Source organism: Carcharodon carcharias, chromosome 18 (assembly GCF_017639515.1).
Source record: "Carcharodon carcharias isolate sCarCar2 chromosome 18, sCarCar2.pri, whole genome shotgun sequence".
Taxonomy (NCBI): Eukaryota; Metazoa; Chordata; class Chondrichthyes; order Lamniformes; family Lamnidae; genus Carcharodon; species Carcharodon carcharias.
Window position 1 is genome coordinate 77,721,673 of NC_054484.1, and position 20,935 is coordinate 77,742,607.

General features: G+C 45.8%; 1 protein-coding gene across 1 annotated transcript in view; it reads right to left on the bottom strand.

The window, feature by feature from the left end:
• Nucleotides 1–20,935, bottom strand: part of spag17 (sperm associated antigen 17) — a 327,444-nt gene that overhangs the window by 88,241 nt on the left and 218,268 nt on the right. The window contains exons 37-39 of the mRNA XM_041210903.1: nucleotides 12,383–12,513; nucleotides 6,209–6,342; nucleotides 4,916–5,119 (exon numbers count right to left, since the gene is read on the bottom strand). Coding sequence (XP_041066837.1) covers nucleotides 4,916–5,119; nucleotides 6,209–6,342; nucleotides 12,383–12,513 — 469 coding nt within the window. The remainder of the gene's footprint in view (nucleotides 1–4,915; nucleotides 5,120–6,208; nucleotides 6,343–12,382; nucleotides 12,514–20,935) is intronic.

A 20,935-nucleotide genomic window follows, 5' to 3' on the forward strand; every position in this document is an offset into this window, starting at 1 on the left:
GTGTCCCTCTTTTCCCCAATGATTGCCTTGCTGGCCTCCACGAGGAGGTGGCCTTCACTGGGTAGGCCAGCAGATATTGCCTATGCCAAGGTCACCCTGAGAGGGTGGGGAAGAGATGGGTCCTCCCTCACAGCAAGTGGTGCACTGTGACCCACATTACTGTTTTGGGGTCAACCTGGAGGAGCTGCACCCAGGTGCAGAGTTGGAACTCCAGGACATGTCAAAGTCAGGGTGATGACTTGCTGGGAGCGGAACATCAATGTGCCATGGCACCAATCGATCTGCTGTCCTCTGCACTCCACATGCTTGCGCCTCCTTGCTATGGAAGGTTAGACCATGTGGTGTCTGGTGTGATGTAGGCAACATTTGGCCAAGAGGGTGGGGGAAGGGGGACAGGCCTAGCATCTTTGTGTGAGTGTTCGGTGGCAGTGGAGTGAGAAGACACCGGAGCCCTGAAATGTCCCACTCTGGTTGGGGTGGGCCATCCGCGAAGAGAGTCCAGGTACAATTAGCACTAATCAATGCTTTTCTCTCCTTTTCAGGAGAAGAATGCACATAATGCCACCGAGTGGGTGAGGACTGGTGGTGAGCCAGCACAGCCAAGGCAGTGCTGAATGTTCAGCGATTGAAGTTTGCAACATGGCTTGACCATTACTTATGGAAGGATGAGCGCATAATGATTCGAGGGACAGGGATAAACATTGACATTGTCTGAAAGTTAACTGATCCCATGTCCTTGTCCTTCCTTTCAGCATCAGCGGAGCAGGGCCAGGAGGAGCAGCAGAGGCTCCCTCTCACACCTGAGGGCCCTGAAGTCCCACCAGCATCATACCATCTCTGCCTCAGTGGGAATTACAACATTGGCTAGTGTCCCGGGGCACAGTGATGAGGGCACTTCACAGTCGTTAGAGGAGCTGGCAGAAGCAGAGAGTGCCCATGGCGCCAGCAGTTGGAGGACTGCAGTGGACCAGGCACATGCTCAGTCGGTACCCGATGTTGTGCCTCTGGAGTCATCCACGACACAGCAAGTGCAGGAAATGCGGCCGGGTGTGCGGAAGCATCTGGTGAAGATACATGAGGCTATGCTTGGCTTGGTGTCCATGGTGGAGGAGTCTATCTGGATTATTGCTGAAGCAGTAAACCTCATGTCTGACCGCCATGTGTCCTCCATGGAGAGAGTGGCGACTCTCGTGGAGAGGCTCCTCCAGGATACCCAGCTGGTCTTCCTGGGGATGTGCTCGGAGCAGCAAGCCCTCACATTGGTATTGACCTCAGCTGGTCAGTGCCAGTGTGGGAGATGGTTTGGGCACAAAGTAACTCAGCTCGCTGCCCATCCGTCAACGGTGAGCAGGGAGGTCTGAAGTGACCTCACGTCAGCACAGAAGCTGCCTGTCATCTCTGTGGGTTCCTCTCAGGGCACTCCAGATGAGGGCAGCTGCTCCACCGCCCCTCTGACAGCGATCGCTGCATCTGGTGAGGTTGCGATGACTGCGGAGATACCAGTTGTGGAGCTGGCAGCTCTGTCCCAGGCGGGGCCAGCACAGGTTCCATGGGCCAGAGAATGACTGCCAAGGTCATCGAGGCCAACAGGACAGCAGAGTCAGCAGATTGTCTCAGATGTCACTCCTAGCGAGGGGTCAGCACCAAGAAGTAGCATTGGAAAACGAAAACGTAAACATAAGGCACCTTAGGCACATCATGGGTTTATCACTGGTGCTTTTGTGTTGGCCCACAATGAGGTTTTTATGAATTGGTGTGATGTTTAACACCTTTTTCATTTTGTTTCATTCAATTTCGTTTGCAAAAATAAATTCAGACATGTCACCATAGCTGAGGTTATCTCTTTTGTTCTGCAGGTGGTTGGTTTCCAATAATATAATGTGTGCTTTGTGGGACATTCAGTGTTGTCAACAAGGACCTTAGTTAATGTTCCTAACCAGGCAGATTTTGCACTTAGGTCTCGAGTTATGGAGCCTACAGCCCAGGCTTGTCCTGGAGGTCCATATGTGGTGTGCTAGCTGAAGGTCCGTTGGATTAAAGCCTCCTGGGTGTCCCTGCACCCCTGGAGTATGCCCGGGTCAGCGTCTACCCCCTCAGCATTTCCTGTGCATGCTCATCCTCGGACTCACTACTGGACTCATCGTGTGCAGCTGCAGCCACTGCGTTGACGTCATCATCGTCCACTGCGTCCCCCCTTACCAGCAGAAAGTGCTGGAGAGTGCAGCATGCTACCACTATCAGCGACACATGATCGGTCCAGGCATCGGAAGTGCATCTTGAGAAGACCGATGGCTCTCTCCACCACAGCCCTTGTGGAAGCGTGGCTCCTATTGTACCACTGCTCAGCTTCTGTTCTTCGATGGCAGAGAGCCATCATGAGCCAACTCTGAGGGGAAGAGCCCTTGTCACCCAGCAGCCAACCATCCAGCCGAGCTGGAGCACTGAAGGGCCCCGGCAGCTGGGAGTGTCTGAGGTTATAGGTGTCGTGGGAGATGCCTGGGTACCTTGCATAGACTTGAAGAATCAGTATCCTGTGATCACACACTATCTGCATGTTCATAGAGTGGAAGCCCTTCCTGTTGACGAAGGTACCAGGCTCACCTGCTGACACCTTGATGGCCACATGTGTACAGTCAATTGCACCTGGACGCGGGGGAAGCCAGCAATGGACGCAGAGCCTCTGGCTTGCTGTGTCTGGCTTGCCTGGTCCCAACAGTAGAGGATGAAGGTCAATGCACACCTGAACAGAGCGTCTGTAACCTGCTTGACACAAGTGTGGACAGCTGATTGGGAGACACTGCAAAGATCACCCACCGACCCCTGGAAGGAGCCAGAGGCATAGATGTTGAGGGCAGCTGTGACCTTTAGGACCACTGGCATGGGGTGTCCACCCACACAATTCGCAGAGATCCCAGTCCCAAACATCTGACAGAAATAGATGACTGTCTCCCTTGAGAAATGGAGCCTCCTTTGGCACTGCACCTCAGACATATTGGGGTGGCTGCTTTGCCGCCTGTATACCCTGGTAGCAGGATAGTGGTGTCTTCTGCAGCCCCTTCTGCCTTGGACTACCTCTTGGCCCTGCACCCCTTGTGCCTGCGCCTGACCTCCCAAAGATGGCTCCCCTGGAGGCTGCATGTACACTCCTGGCCTCCTGCCCCTTCTAGCCCTCCCTTCGCCCTCAGAGGAGGTGCCTCCAGTGGAGAGTTCAGCTTCCATTCCCAGGCTGAGGGAAGGCTTCCTGAAACACGCAGGCCCAAAAAAGATTCCTCACTGCAGAGTGCTGACCTGAAGGTTGTGAGTCCAGACCATGCAGCAGGTATGCGTTTTGAAGTATTGCTGATCACACAAGCAAGTATCAGAAACTCAATATTTGACAGAGCACATTTGTGACCCCACTGAGCCCTCTTATCCCGGCCGTGGTTCATATAAATGTGTCCTACCTGCCTGCCCGTTGCGCCCATGCGCTGACCCGAAGATTGCACGGGCGCCAAAAAATCCCGGTCAATTGGAGCATCAGGGCCTTAAGTGGCCTGTTAATTAATGGCGGGCGCACAACGGAGAGCACCGCATGCCCGCCCAATGAAATATCGCGATGGCGCACGGTGACGTCAGGACGCTTGCCCGACGTCACCACGTATCATTTTATGTGCGTGTGTGCGGGGCCTGACCCCGCACACCACTGGGAAAATTCTGCCCATGACTAACTATTCACAGTGTGCCAGTAATACAAAATATAGCACTGCAAACATGCCCAGAGTAGAACTTCAATCCCTACATTGCATGCAAAGATCTTATAGATGATGGATGGGTGTGGCAAAAGCATTGTCCTAATTCATGGGCAATGATGATAAGTAATTAAAGTACTTTAATACAGTTTGAGAGAGAGAATGGTATATGTGGCAGACATGCTGAGTATCGTGCATTACTTTTCATGAGTCCCTAAGGTTACCAGGCTTCTTTCTGCACTGATTGGAGTAATTAAATTTCCACAATCAGATTATTTCCTCCTACTCCCCTTGAGCAACTCTCCTTGACCCAGGAGGAAAAAAAGTTAAAACTGGGAAAGAAGAGAAAAGCAAAATACTGCGGATGCTGATGAAGAGTCATACAGATTCGAAACGTTAACTCTGTCTTCCTCTCCACAGATGCTGTCAGACCTGCTGAGTTTTCCCAGCTATGTTTGTTTTTGTTAGGGGAAATAAGAGTGCTGGCTCAATCTGTCCTTTTCCTTCTAGGGAGGCATTGTGATGCTCCATGCCACACAGATCCTCCCTTCTTCAGCCTGCCTTCCTGGAACAACATTTTACTGTTGTACTTGTGAACTTGGGGCTTTGTGCTATCTTTTTTGAATTTTGTTTCAGCAAAAACAATAATTTTGCCCTTTGACCTGCTTTGTGCAATTAAATCCAGTACTAGCATACTATTTGTTACCATCTCCCTAATGATTTAGCTCATAGTCTCACAGAATTTTTGAATTTTACAGCACAGAAGAGGCCATTGTGCTCTCTGAAAAAGGTATTGACTAAGTTTTATTGTGATGTCCCTTCTCCATACCTTTAAGTTGTTCTTTTACAAATATATATCAATTTCTCTTTTATAAGTTTTAAAGGATTCTGTTCCCACTACTATTTCTGGTAGGACATTCCATGACCTAACAACTCTGCTTAAAACAATTCTCCCAACCTTCTACTTGGTTATTACAGCTCTTAAAGTGATTGTCTAAATTATTCCCAAAACCTGGCAATATATTTAATTTATTATTTAAAGCTTTTATTGGCATAGCTGGCCCATGTCAATTTTTGTAAAGATAACTGAAATCTTTGTCTCTACACATGCATTTTTAGCTCTAGCATTATCAACTTAAAAAATTTTGGTCAGACTATTAAATGTATTATTTTGTTCTGTATAGAGCTTCTCCCCTAAAGAAGTTTGAATGAAAAACCTTAAGACAATTCTGAAATCTTTGCTGCATTTCTGTGTTTATAGGCTCATATTGAAAGAGCTGACAGACTTCTAGGACAGGGGGACACTTTAAGACGGGAGGAGATGAAGGGTCCACTTGGTCAATGTGCAGATCCAAGGGGTGTGTGCCAACAGGAGGCCCTGGTATCTTGCACTGGAAACATTAGAAACAAAAAGAGAAATCAGTTTTTTTTTATATATCATACAAGTATCAGTCAAGCAAAGACATGTGTGACTTCTACACTCAACACAGCAGCACTAATAGTACCAGGTTTAGATTATACGTCTTTACTACAGCTTATAAAATGTTTTTTAAGAATTCCACATTAGAAGTATGAAAACATCACAAAGGAACCAAGCAGGTACACATTGCATTCAGGTCAGAATATTTTTTACCCTCAAACTCTTTCCAACCCTCCAGAAAATAATGGGTTGATTTGAACTGTCCTCCCTGCCAGAAACTGTGGAGGGATGAGAGCAATTTAGCAGACTGCAATTTTAAATTTCTGGCCTTGGATCCAGGTCCTGACAGCAGAGCGTAAAGTTTTTTTAAAAAACATGTGAGCCAGGAGGAGCAGGAGCTTTCTCTGGGCTCCACACGGAAACCTTGGGTCTCTCATGCCCAAGGTTTTCCTCCCTCCCCCAACCCCAATTCCCTTCTATAAGCATTCCAATGCACATGCCTTCGACCAGGGCTGTTCTCTTTGGCCCCAAGAGTAACCTATGAGTTGTCCAATTTTAACAGAAAGGCAGCCACTTCCCATTAACCTCCTGGCTTCTTTGATCAGGAAGTCAGAAAGGGGCATGCTGACGAAGCTCGACTTAGAATCAGCTAAGCCTCCCTGCTACCATGCTCTAATAGGCCAGATGCATGTGAAGCTGTTTTCCAGGCAGGAGTAAAAATGATTCCTAGTAACTCTTACCGTGGGATACTTTCACAAATGCTGCCAGCCCGAGAATATCTTACCCAAAAAGCCAGTTCTTGTGCATGAGCTAGGACAACAAATGTTAGCCAGCTGTATGATCATAGGAATTGTAACAGCTTAGCCTGATTTTGTTTATGCCAATGCTTAATTGATATAGGTACGTTTGCAGCAAGGGTTTTTTAATGATAATGAGGAATGAGAATGCTTTTGCTAGCTAAGCCCACCAATGCCATTTTGTAATTAGGAATACTGAACAAGAATGACAAGTGACAACCCTAGCCTCCAACTAATATATTCCTTTAAAGAATTAGAGGTACCTCTACTTGAGGAAATGTGTCCCAGTTTCTTGATTGAAGGTTTGGGGGGATAATGTTAGCAACATCCTTTTTAATTAACCAGCGCGATCCAATGTCTTCAGTGGATGGCTGGAGAAAAGTGATACCCAGGACACCTGTTTGAATTAGAGATGGAAAAAGCTTTAAACAAGTCAAAATATTTCTATTAAACTGGTGTATTGTTTAAATGCTTTTAATGTAAAACTCTACATTACGTTCAAATAATTATTTTTTACCGTAAAATTATATTCTCCGATCATTTCCCATTTATAATTAGAAAGTATGATGATCTCAACTATTTATTTCTGAGTGCAATGCATCTACATTTGCTGGGGATACAAAGATGGGCGGGGGTTATGATACGGCAGGTGGTATTTGCCAGGCTGACCAAACCCACAAGAGAAACTTGGCTATGCTATCACAACAGTTTTGCAATTTGTATTTATTATGGGCAGGTTTGTGCATTGAATTTGGAAGTAATGAGTCCACTAACACCTTTAGAGATTTAAAAAAAATAACTAAAACATTTATTTGCAAAGGAAAATAATTAAAACACATACATAAGGTTACAGTTGCACCATTACTTATTATAACAAATCCCCAAATTCCTAATTAACCTAACTCCTAACTACATACCCCCTTTAAGGCAACAGTTCAAAATAGATTTTAAATTTAGATATGCAATCCAAAAAAGTGACCACAGCACCCACTTGACAGTGGAATTCCATGGGCTTTTTCACACAACTTTGGTTCCTGGAACAGTAGACTTCTGCAAAGTGGCTAGAGTCTGTTTCCCCAAGTCTGTTTCACATGGTGTATCTTTTAGATCTTACACGGCAACCCCGATACAACCTTCCATCCTTCTTTAAATATATTCTTTCCTCTTTAATCTGTAAATTGTGTTGTTTCCATATGTTTTTGGAATATACTTTTCTCAAAATATAAAATCTTTCAAATTGTCGATATGGCTTTTTCCTTTTGGGATAAAATAAATGTAATAACCTTGTCCTATTTATCCTGTCAGTTGTAAAACTTTATCATGTTTCTTTGAAAACCAAATATCCTTCCACTTATCTTAAATGCAAATTGCATTCACAGTCTATATACTGACTTTACCCTAGCTCACCCAGTAGCATTTCAAATACCCTTTTTATACCCAACTCTTTTGATAATTTCAACCTTGCAGTCTATCTGACTCTAATTCAATTAAATCAGTCACGCAGACAGAACCATCCACACAATAGTATTTTACAAAACCCCACAATAATATTATGAAAAATATGGTAATTTTGTGACAGCTGATGTGAACATGACAATAGGTTGCAAAGGGATACAGACAGGTTAAGTGAGTGGGTAAGAACATAACTGATGGAATATAATGTGGGGAAGCATAAAATTATCCACCTTTGTTGGAAGAACAGGAAAGCAAAATATTTTTAAATGGTGAGAGTCTGTAAAATGTTGGAATTCAGAAGGAACCAGGTGTCCTTGCATTGGAATCATAGTAAGCAATTAGGAAAGCTAATGTTATGTTAGCCTTTACTGAAAAGGGGTTGGTTGGAGTATAAGAGTTAAAAAGTTGTACTAGGGCCTGCTGAGGCCACACATGGGGCAGAATTTTCCATTTGTTGGGCGAGCTCGGTGGGAGCCTGCGATTGGCTCCGCAATGTCATTTCACGTGGGCAAGCCAATTAAGGCCCGTCCAGCGTGGATCGCGAGTAGTAGCGCTGAGCCCTACCTGTGCAGGTGGGGGGAGGACGGAGAGTTGGGCTAAGCATGAAAGAGCGCTTCAATCTCCCTGAGGCAAGGAGCTACCTCAGGGAGATTGAAGCAATTGTTTAAAAAATAAATACAGTAAAATTTAATGAAACATGTCCCCTCATGTGACTGTGTCACATGAGATGAGGTATCTTTTTATTTTTCAAAGCAAGTTTTTATTTAAGTTGTAATGGCTTTAGGAAACCTCATCCAGCTCGTGGATGGGGTTTCCTAAAAAACTTGGCCTATCCGCCAACCGTAAGATTGGACAGTGTAAATTTGAAATTAATTAGTTCGTTAATTACCTTAATAGGCCTTTATCGAACAAAATATCACGAGACAGCATGATGATGTTAGGATGCACGCCCAACGTCATCATGCTTCACATTGCATTCCAGCGTGTCAGGTGTGTGCCTGCGCGCCGAATGGAAAATTCTGCCCGTGGAGTACTGATTACAGTTACCCAAGGAAGGATATACTTACTTTAGTGGGAGTGCAACAAACGTTCGCAAGATTCATTCCTAGGAATGAGTATATTGTCTTATGATCAGAGGCTGATTAGTCTAGGTCCATAGTCCTTAAAATTTAGAAGAATGAGAGGTGATCTAATTGGAACAGGAGCATTTTTAAAGGGCTTGATAGGGTAGATGTTGGGAAGGTGTTTCCCCTGGCTGTGATGTCTATAACTAGCATCATTGTCATACTGTAAGGGGCTGATCATTTAGGACTGAGATGAGGAGATATTTGTTCACTCAGAGGGTTATGAATCTTTGGATTTTTCTACTCCAGTAAGCTGTGAATGCTCAGTCATTGAGTATGTACTGATCTAGCAGCTCAAAACTGGGCATCCATGAAGTCCCGAGGGCCATCGACAGCAGCAAAATTTTAGTCAACCACAACTTATTATGGCCTGGCATATCTCTCACATTTCCATTACTACCATACAAGGGGTGAACCCTGATTCAATGAAGAGCAGCACCAGGCATCCCTAGAAATGAGTTGCCAACCTGGTGAAGCTAAAACACAGAACTACATGTGTGTTAAAAACAGCGGAACAGCTATAGATAGATGTAAACAATCAAAACAATCCCACAACAAACATATATTTCCAAGTCAGGATGGTAAGTGGCTTGGAGGGGTATTTACAACTGGTGATGTTCCCATGTATCCACTGCCCTTGTCCTTCTAGATGGTAGTGGTTGTGGATTTGGAAGGTGCTGCCTAAGGAATCTTGGTGAGTTACTGCAGTACTGCCACTGTCCGTTTGTGATGGAGGGAGTGAATGTTTCTGGAAGGGTTGCCAATCAAGCGGGCTGCTTTATTCTGGATGGCGTCAATCTTCTTGAGTGTTGTTGGAGCTCCAGGCAAGTGGAGAGTATTCCATCACACTCCTGACTTGTACCTTGTAAATGGCGGAAAGGTTTTGGGGAGTCAGGAGGTGAGTTACTCACCACAGGATTCCTAGCCTCTGACCTGTTCTTATAGCCACAGTATTTATATGGCTAGTCCAGTTCAGTTTCTGGTCAATGGTAACCCCAATGATGTTGATAGTGGGGGTTGCAGCAAAGGTAATACCATTGAATGTCAAGGCGATGGTGAAATTCCCTCTTATTGGAGATGGTCATTGCCTGGCTATTGTGTGGTGTGAATGTTACTTGCCATTTGTCAGCCCAAGCCTGGATATTGTCCAGGTCTTGCTGCATGTGGACATGGACTGCTTCAGTATCTGAGGAGTCCTGAATGTTGCTGAACATTGTGCAATTGACCTTATGATGGAAGGAAGGGCATTGATGAAGCAGCTGAAGATGGTTGGATCTAGGACACTACCCTGAGGAATCAGGTCAAAGCTCTGCAGTCTCTGCGATCGGTAATCTGTAAAGCTATGGGACAGGAGAGATTGAAGGGCAGGAATGGGAGAGACTGAATTGGGAGGGCAGCCTCAAAGTTATAGGTTTGGGTGGGGGGAGGCGGGTGCTTGGAGGAGGGTCATTCATCACAGCAGAACAATTACTTGAGGGACCAAGGATGGAAACCATCTGTTTCTCTTGGTCCATATGAGGTGCTCTGAAAAGCCTGCTTGAAGTGGCTGCTGTCAGATTCATATTACTGCGAGGTTTCCCCATCAGGCTCATGGTAAATTTAAATCAGACTTCCAACTGCATTGTTGGAGCCTGGTTTAAATATTATAATGAGGTGAACTGCCCCTCGTGAGTGGGCCAAAGACAAAACTAATAATTGACCGCCACAAAAACAGCCGCCCGTCATATGGGCAGGGGGTGTCTCTTAAAATTCTCTCCCCACCGCACACCAACCGCGCCCCCCCCACCACCCCATCACCACCACCACCTCAATACAAGTTCTATTACTTAACATTGATGGCAGAAACTCAAGTTACTCCAGATTGGTCAAGAGTAATGAAACGATTAGTTAACATGGCGGAGGTATATAGTGGAGGGAAGACAATAAGATGGAAAGTAAAAATCATCTTCATGAATATAAAGAAATGTATAAAATTATATTGTAGCAAGAACAAAATTCACAAATCAACAGAAACTTGTAGAAGCATCTCCTACATGCAGGGAAGGAGAAAATCAAAACAAAAACAGAATTACCTGGAAAAACTCAGCAGGTCTGGCAGCATCGGCGGAGAAGAAAAGAGTTGACGTTTCGAGTCCTCATGACACTTCAGCAGAACTGGGTGAATCCAAGGAGAGGGGTGAAATATAAGCTGATTTAAGGTGGGGGGGGCAGGGGATTGGGTGGGGGCAGGGAAGTGGAGGGGGGTGGTGTGGTTGTAGGGACAAGCAAGCAGTGATAGGAGCAGATAATCAAAAGATATCGCAGACAAAAGAACAAAAGAACACAGGTGTTGAAGTTGGTGATATTATCTAAACGAACGTGCTAATTAAGAATGGATGGTAGGGCACTCAAGGTATAGCTCTAGTGGGGGTGGGGGGGCATAAAAGATTTAAAAATAATGGAAATAGGTGGGAAAAGAAAAACCTACATAAATTATTGGAAAAAAACAAAAGGAAGGGGGAAGAAACAGAAAGGGGGTGGGGATGGAGGAGGGAGGTCAAGATCTAAAGATGTTGAATTCAATATTCAGTCCAGAAGGCTGTAAAGTGCCTAGTCAGAAGATGAGATGCTGTTCCTCCAGTTTGCGCTGGGCTTCACTGGAACAATGCAGCAAGCCAAGGACAGACATGTGGGCAAGAGAGCAGGGTGGAATGTTAAAATGGCAAGTGACAGGGAGGTTTGGGTCATTCTTGTGGAGAGACCGCAGGTGTTCTGCAAAGCGGTCGCCCAGTTTACGTTTGGTCTCTCCAATGTAGAGGAGACCGCATTGGGAGCAACGAATGCAGTAGACTAAGTTGGGGGAAATGGAAGTGAAATGCTGCTTCACTTGAAAGGGGTGTTTGGGCCCTTGGACGGTGAGGAGAGAGGAAGTGAAGGGACAGGTGTTGCATCTTTTGCGTGGGCATGGGAAGGTGCCATAGGTGGGGGTTGAAGAGTAGGGGGTGATGGAGGAGTGGACCAGAGTGTCACCCCTTACTCTTGCCCACATGTCTGTCCTTGGCTTGCTGCATTGTTCCAGTGAAGTCCAATGCAAACTGGGGGAACAGCACCTCATCTTCCGACTAGGCACTTTACAGCCTTCTGAATATTGAATTCAACAACTTTAGATCTTGACCTCCCTCCTCCATCCCAACCCCCTTTCTGTTTCTTTCCCCTTCCTTTTGTTTTTTCCAATAATTTATATAGATTTCTCTTTTCCCACCTACTTCCATTATTTTTAAATCTTTTATGCCCCCCCACCCCACTAGAGCTTTCCCTTGAGTGCACTACCATCCATTCTTAATTAGCACATTCGTTTAGATAGTATCACCAACTTCAACACCTCTGCGTTCTTTTGTTCTGTTGTCTGTGACATCTTTTGATTATCTGCTCCTATCACTGCTTGCTTGTCCTTACAACCACACCACACCCTCCAGTTCTTTCCCCACCCCCAACACCACCACCCACCCCCCCCCCCCCCCCCACCCCCCCCCCCACCACCCCCTCCCCCCGACCTTAAACCAGCTTATATTTCACCTCTCTCCTTGGATTCACCCAGTTCTGCTGAAGGGTCACGAGGACTCAAAACGTCAACTCTTTTCTTCTCTGCCGATGCTGCCAGACCTGCTGAGTTTTTCCAGGTAATTCTGTTTTTGTTTTGGATTTCCAGCATCCGCAGTTTTTTTGTTTTTATAAGGAGAAAATCAAGGTACTCAAAGATGTTGCAGTCAAAATTACTATTATGTTAATCATGATTGTGATATTTTGTTATTGTAATGCGTTTCAAATCAACCCCCACAATTTTCTGTGGTCACCCTGCCCATGTTCCTGCCTTCTGACCTGGAAATTCTGGTAGTTGTTCCTTCAGAACTGCAGTAGCTGGACTTGAGTATAATTGATATAAGTGCTCTTCTACTTTGCTAGATCGAAGTAGTTCAGTCCCTGAGCCATCAGCACGCAAAATAAAAAATCTGGCAGGTACAACAAAGAAATGTTATATCATACATAAATATATCAATGGGTACTTAAAGCACAGTACCTATAACTGTGACAAAAGCCAAATACTGCAAATGCTGGAAATCTGAAATAATAAGAAATTGCTGAAAATACTTGGCAGGTCTGGAAGCAACTGTTTCTCTCTCCACAGATGCTGCCAGAGCTGCTGAGCACTTCTGGCATTTTCTGTTTTTATCAATCCTAAAAGTGCTAGTAATGTAATGACGCAGGTACACTGACATGAACCGTTACAATCATTACAGTGGGGTCACATATTCAGTTTCAATATTATTGAATTGTAAATCTCATTCACACAGCAGTGGGGAGGTGCCAAAATGGAAGGAACAAACAGAATTGGCTTATCAAATATTTTTATCAGCTGATAAGCAGTGTTGCTCCAGGCCATCGGACTGTTTAGTCGTTGGTAGTGCATGGCCTGGAAGAGTAAGGAAGTTGCAAGGAAATAGTGAGCTATACATCTTCAAAAAAGTAATCAAAAGAAACATCCAGATGAAAATCATTGAGCTTTATTCAAATTAACCACGAATATCAAATACAAATATCCCATTGTGATTTTAAAATTATTTCTATGTTCTACATTTATCTTAGTAGAGGAGCATGTCTTTACATGAAAGATAATCAACCAATTACAGTTTAAATATCCTCATAAGAATCTTAAACTGAATAATCTTCAAGACAAACAGTACTGCAACTTCAGTAACCTGGTCAAGCAGTGAATGTGACACTAAATAACGTGTTTCAGTTCAGTGTTAAATTACTTTTAACAGGCCCAACTTAGATTCCATCTACGAGCTACTGAACATAAGAAAAGCAAGAATGAGAAAATGCTATTTGAGCCATATCTTCAATATTCCAATTTTAACTACAGGCTTTCATGGATAACTGCTCTTTTAATATGATATTTAGACACATAGCTAATAAGAGTGTTATGATCCGGTTTGGGACCATTAGCATTTAAAGAGAAATATGAATACCTCATTTTAACCAATAGAACTACACCATAAAGTTTCACTTTTTTTTAAAACAAAAAGACTTCATCATATATAAAAGTATTAAATAATACAAGCACTATTAACTTAACAATATGATTTTTATCAATACATGTTATGTGCTCAGGCTTACCTCCTATTTTCTCCAAGGATTCTTGTATAGGGCACATCAATCTTAAAGTTATTTACTTTTGTAGGGCCCACCAATATGTATGCCATAGTCCTCTGGAGAATGTTCCTCAACTCCAGTGATTCTCAGAGGTAAAACTCATCCTCTCTTGACTGTAGAAGCTTCAGTGTCTTGTTCTTGTTACTTTTCAATACTTCCAAATTAATTTCTTGGTTACTTTATTTTGCTATACAACATCATGAGGCCCACTGTAGATTCACCCACTAGCTTCAAACTAGACAATCTTGCAGCTTCTGTTCCCTACAAGGTTCAAACTGAGATTAAGCCTCACCTGCCTCCCAAGCAGGCAATGAAGTTAAGGTTTTACTCTGCTTACAGAGCAGGCCTGTCTGTCATTTATTTTGGCTAACATCTCAGTGAACTGCAAACCACGAGGTCCAAACTGCAACTAAAAACCTCTCCCAGCAAACATCCAGATACGCTGAAACCAGGCAGCCTCCCTAAACTCTATCAATCTCCATGATGACGTAACCTGCTATCCTCAAATGGACCTTTCAACTAATCATTCCTCAGTTACAATTTCTCCAGCCAAGTAAGCCCACCTGCTGTTTTATGGCTTTATCACCTCTGACTTTATTAAACAAACATGGGTCACCTTTTGACCTTCCATTTCTTCAGATGTTTTGGCAATCTTTAAAGCCCAGATTTTAATTATTTTACCTTCACAACTTTAATCTCTTAAAGCATCATGGCTCCAATCTTTTAAATGTAACAGGCTCCAAGCTTGCTTTAATTGCATTTATCCTATTTTCTACAGTTAAACTTTAATTTCTAAAACTGAAACTTATATACAAAAACACATGAATCATGAACTAGGGAGAATCAGAACAAAGAGTTAAGTAAAAATATTTAGGTAAACTTCCCAGTAAAATAAAGTGGCATCAGCACAAGGGAAGAAGCTAATTGGTGGATGGTTGGAGTCTTAAATTTAATTCTCAACTTAATAAACAGTCAAGTAATTAGAGGTAGGGCAGGGACCTGAGTCCCATGGAATCTGGATCTTGTTCCATGAAGGAGCTCCAGGACACTTCCACATATGCAGGAAATATCATCACCTGGAGGAACTTGGGCTCTGGTTTTCAGGCCTTGGGTGGCAGCTGGCACATCTGCGATACTAAGAGCCACATGCTTAGCATGTTTCTACAGGTGGCCACCTCACAGTTCCAGGGTGTGCAGGCAGGGAGGGAATAGCCGACCTCCAGGAAGTCAAGGAGGACCAGGCAGGCAGTGGAGGAGTCCCCTGGGTGCATCTCATTCTCCAACCGATATTCAGTTCTGACTACTGGTGAGAGTGATGGTTCATCTGGGGAATGCAGCTAGAGTCAAGTCAATGGCACCACAGGTGACTCAGTGGAACAGTCAGTAGGAGGAAGACTGGGAAAGCAATAGTGTGAGTTTTGGGAGGTTTTGAGGTATAAAACCTTTTTACGTAAAAGATCTAAGTTCAGATTTCTTAATTTATGAGTGGGGTCCTCAGTTGTGCCTGACCTAATAAGGTACGAATAACTACTAACTACTATTCATGAATCAAGAATTATTAAGCAAGAATTTACGTAGACATAACAAAAAAACAGTGAAGACAACGTGGATGGTTCTTATTCCTCAAGGCCCTAGGATTGTTTGAGTGCTGCCTGCACAAGTGATACCTTTCTTCTTCTGTCTATGAAGTGATGTAATGTTGAACCACATGTCTCAGAACAATCATACCACAAAAGCCAGGTCAAGTTGTGCCAACAAAGACTTTGATTTTCTAACTTTTATCCCTTATTTTGACTGTTCCTCAACCCCTTATTTGGAAATAGTCCAAATTATCCTCTTTCATTGGTATCAGATGAGGGTCAACTGGTGACCCCCCCCGCCACCCCCGCCAACCTCCGTAACTAGAATCATGTAGACTGAAGACAAATGTCCATCCATTATCCCTTGGGCCCCCAGAGGTACATTCCATTGTGAACAAATGACACATCCTTGTAGATACAGTTATATCCTCTTATGAATGATGTAACCCATCATAAACGTTCACATCAACATATTTTAACCCAAATCCCACAGATACTAAAGCCATTAAGAACAAATGTTAATAACACTTCCTACTATGACGTCAGGAAAGAAAGATTTTCCTCTAATACCCGCCGCCATTTTGCGTGGGCGGGTCAATTAAGGCCTGCCCAGCGGGGTTCCGACTCCCATGTTCATCGGGAAAATTAAATCAGCGGCGGGCGTGTTCAGACCACCGGTTCCAATGGGGAACTGGCAGTCTGTATAAAGAGCAGCCAAGCAACCTCCTTTAGGCTGTTCACCATGGCCAGTCAGCGGGCAGCACAAGAGGTGAGGGCAGAGGGGGAGGAGGAGGAGGGGGGCAGGCTGCAGGGTAGGCCAGAGGGGACCACTGTGCCCCTTGGTTCTCAGATGCCTGCCTTGCGGTCCTCCTTGAAGAGGTGTCCAACCATTGGGATGTCTTGTTTCCGGAGGATGGGAGGAGGAGGGTGCCCCACGTCACCAGGCAGGCGTGGCAGGAGGTGGCGGAGGCTGTTAGCTCCCATGATGCTGTGCGGTGCACTGGAACGCAGTGCTGCAAGCGCTTCAATAATTTGCTGCGCTCTGGAAGGGTGAGTACCATGTCAGCCTTGGCCATTTTACTCAGCAGGTAGCCTTAGCCTTTGAGGCACCCCACCCCCCGTCTTAGTGTTGTTACTGCATTGGGCATTTGGCGCACGCTGGGTGGGCAAACAGATAGTGACCATGCTTACATCAGTCTTAGTGGTTGAGGAGAAGATGGATTCTCCCTGCAGCATATGTTGGTGTTTGTCACATTTGAGTAGCCTGGGGGAAACCTGCAGGGGAAGCAGCTGGATACATACTCAGAACTCCAACACATGTCTCATTGATGGTGCTGAGATGGTGGATAGGGAGCCTCAAGGTGTCATGGCCAAAAGCCATCTGCTGGCCTCGGCGCTGCACCCAATTGCGCCTCCTTGCCATGGGCGCTAAGACCCGTGTGTTATTCAAAGTGATGGACGCTGAATGTGTCCAAGGTGTCCGTTGGGGGAGGGGGTTAGGACCAGCCGTACTATCTTCTGGGGACTGATCATCAGTAGTGTGGACAGGAACCGCTGGAGGCCACTGTGGTTGGGGTGCGGCGTGCGCGTGCAGAGTACGTGAGCGATCAGCCCCAATAAATGCTCTTCTATGTTCTGCAGGCAAAAACTGAGAGCAATATGCGGGATTGGCAGTGGACTGGTGATGGGCATGCCGCCCACTTATGAGGAGCAGGCAGGCGGCCAGGTCGGCAGGTGTCGGCGAAGCTGGGGTGCAGCGGCCAGGTATTTGAGGGCCACAGTCCCACCCACTCTGTCTCCCCACCATCCAAAGCGCTGATGGTTGCTGCAATCCTTAATGCAGCAACACAGCTCATTCACAGACTGAGACAGTCAGACGTGTGGGTCATACACAAAGGTCCCTCGGCCCCTTGAGGATGTGCGTCTCTAGCACCTTCCAAAGTCGCCTTATCCCATTTGTGACCACTATCACCATGACCTAATATACCATGGCATCGCTGCTGCACATCCAAAGACTTATTGCATCTTAGGAGGGTACCTCCACCACCCTTTCAGCCAGTGTGTCCCACATCACTCTGTCCAAAAGGTCCTCAGCACCTCACCTGTCAACCTCATGGCACTCAGCTTAAATAAATGCCACCACATTAGTCATCCCTGCGCCAAGGGGAAATGTTGCCTTCTGCCCTCATAATGGTATGAAGGTCAATAATGTGACCTATCAATCTCCTGTGCTCCACGGCAAATGTCGCAAGTGTTTGCAATGTTTCCTCATCACTCCAATTCTCCAGGCCAGCTTGCATCCAGGTCAGCTTGCATCCAGGTCAGGAATGTCTGCACTCTCCCCACTCCAATGCCATCCCTCCCATGAGGCACTGGTCACAACTGAATGCAGAAGTGAAGGTGTGGCCTTGACAGCATTTTCTGCACTTGCAACATGACCTCCCTTTTCCTACATTCTATTCCTCGGCTAATAAAGGCAAGCCTGGCTTTGACCTTGTTAAGCGCCTTATTTTCCTGTTCTGCTACCTTAATGGGTCTGCCCAGCAAGGTCCCTGTATTTGTCATGACTTCCCACGGTCCTACCATTACTCATGAATGCCCGTTCCTTGCTTGTCTTGCCCAAGAGCTTATCCGCACACTTATCCACATGACATTCCTTGTGGCATTCCTTAGTCCTTCTGACCAGCCTGTCTGTATGCACGTGTAATGTTTGGGCCTCCTCTTGACTATTTTCCACCCTTCCAATGTTCATCTTCTTTGGTACTTGAAGGGTGAGCGACTTATGAGCCTGGGGGGGTGCGGGGGGGGGGGGGGGGGGGGGTGCGGAGAAAGGGATCAAAGATGCTACTGACTGAACGCTAACTGATGCACTGTCCTTGTTGTTAATTTCAGCATCACCTTTTCAGCAAGCCAGGCACCAGTGTAGCGACAAACACTTTGGTGGGGATTATGATGTCGGCTGGTGTCCCAGGACACCAGAGGGCACTTCACAATCGCTGGAGGAGATGGCACGGACAGGTAGTGCTGATGGCGCCAGCAGCCGGAGGCCTGCAGGGGACCAGGCACATGCTGAGTCTGGCAGTGGTGATGTGCCTCTGCAGATGTCAGCCATGCAGTAGCTGCAGCACAAGCGGCAGGGTGCGCCGGAGCATCTGGCAGGGTTGCATGAGGGTGTGCTTCAGTTGGTCTCTGTGGTGGAGGAATACAGGCAGAGTGTCAGTGAAGGCATGAACCTCAGGACAGAGCTTCAGGCTTCCACCATTAAGATAAAAACAAAAAAAATTGTGGATGCTGGAAATCCAAAACAAAAACAGAATTACCTGGAAAAACTCAGCAGGTCTGGCAGCATCGGCGGAAAGAAAAGAGTTGACGTTTCGAGTCCTCATGACCCTTCGACAGAACTTGAGTGAATCCAAGAAAGGGGTGAAATATAAGCTGGTTTAAGGTGGTGGGGGGGGGGGGGGGTGGTTTGGGTGGGGGGAGAAAAGTGGAGGGGGTTGGTGTGGTTGTATGGACAAACAAGCAGTGATAGAAGCAGATCATCAAAAGAAGTCACAGACAACAGAACAAAAGAACACATAGGTATTAAAGTTGGTGATATTATCTAAACAAATGTGCTAATTAAGAATGGATGGTAGGGCACTCAAGCTACAGCTCTAGTGGGGGTGGGGGGAGCATAAAAGATTTAAAAATATTTAAAAATAAAGGAAATAGGTGGGAAAAGAAAAATCTATATAATTTATTGGGAAAAACAAAAGGAAGGGGGAAGAAACAGAAAGGGGGTGGGGATGGAGGAGGGAGCTCAAGACCTAAAGTTGTTGAATTCAATATTCAGTCCTGCTTCATGCTCTCGTCGGGACTTGGAAAAATTTATTAATTTTGCTTCCAATCTCCACCCCTCCATCATTTTCACGTGGTCCATCTCTGACACTTCCCTTCCCTTCCTTGAACTCTGTCTCAATCTCTGGTGATAGACTGTCTACCAATATCCATCACAAACCTACCGACTCCCACAGCTACCTCGACTACAGCTTCTCACACCCCGCTTCCTGTAAGGACTCCATCCCATTCTCTCAGTTCCTTTGCCTCCGTCGCATCTGTTCCGATGATGCTACCTTCAAAAACAGTTCCTCTGACATGTCCTCCTTCTTCCTTAACCGAGGTTTTCCACCCACTGTCGTTGACAGGGCCCTCAACTGTGTCCGGCCCATCTCCCGCGCATCCGCCCTCATGCCTTCTCCTCCCTCCCAGAAACATGATAGGGTCCCCACCGTCCTCACTTATCACCCCACCAGCCTCCGCATTCAAAGGATCATCCTCCGCCATTTCCGCCAACTCCAGCATGATGCCACCACCAAACACATCTTCCCTTCACCCCCCCTATCGGCATTCCGTAGGGATCGTTCCCTCCGGGACACTCTGGTTCACTCCTCCATCACTCCCTACTCCTCAACCCCCTCCTATGGCACCACCCCATGCCCACGCAATAGATGTAACACCTGCCCCTTCACTTCCTCTCTCCTCACTGTCCAAGGGCCCAAACATTCCTTTCAAGTGAAGCAGAATTTCACTTGCATTTCCCCCAATTTAGTCTACTGCATTTGTTGCTCCCAATGTGGTCTCCTCTACACTGGAGAGACCAAACGTAAACTGTGCGACCGCTTTGCAAAACACCTGCGGTCTGTCCGCAAGAATGACCCAAACCTCCCTGTCGCTTGCCATTTTAACACTCCACCCTGCTCTCTTGCCCACATGTCTGTCCTTGGCTTGCTGCATTGTTCCAGTGAAGCCCAACGCAAACTGGAGGAACAACACCTCATCTTCCAACTAGGCACTTTACAGCCTTCTGGACTGAATATTGAATTCAACAACTTTAGGTCTTGATCTCCCTCCTCCATCCCCACCCCCTTTCTGTTTCTTCCCCCTTCCATTTGTTTTTTCCAATAAATTATATAGATTTTTCTTTTCCCACCTATTTCCGTTATTTTTAAATATTTTTAAATCTTTTGTGCTCCCCCCACCCCCACTAGAGCTATACTTTGAGGGCCATACCATCCATTCTTAATTAGCACATTCGTTTAGATAATATCACCAACTTTAACACCTATGTGTTCTTTTGTTCTGTTGTCTGTGACATCTTTTGATGATCTGCTTCTATCACTGCTTGTTTGTCCCTACAACCACACCAACCCCCTCCACTTCTCTCCCCTCACCCAAACAACCCCCCCACCACCCCCCCGTCCCCCACCTTAAACCAGCTTATATTTCACCCCTTTCTTGGATTCACTCAAGTTCTGTCGAAGGGTCATGAGGACTCGAAACTTCAACTCTTTTCTTCTCCACCGATGCTGCCAGACCTGCTGAGTTCCACCATTAAGAGATTGGCGACTCTCATGGAGTCTTCAATCGGATTGAGAATCTCCTGATTGGGTTACGCTCTGACCTGCAAGCCCTCACAGCTCTAATGGCCACAGGTGGCCATTTGCAATGCGGTGCAAACTCGGTGCCCAATCATCTGCGGTGAGCAGGGAGGTCCAATGTGACCTCATGTCGTCGCTGCGAACTCCTCTCAGGACGCTCCGGATGAGGACAGCAGCTCCTCCGCCACTCTGCCAGTGACCGTTGCTTCTGTTGAGGC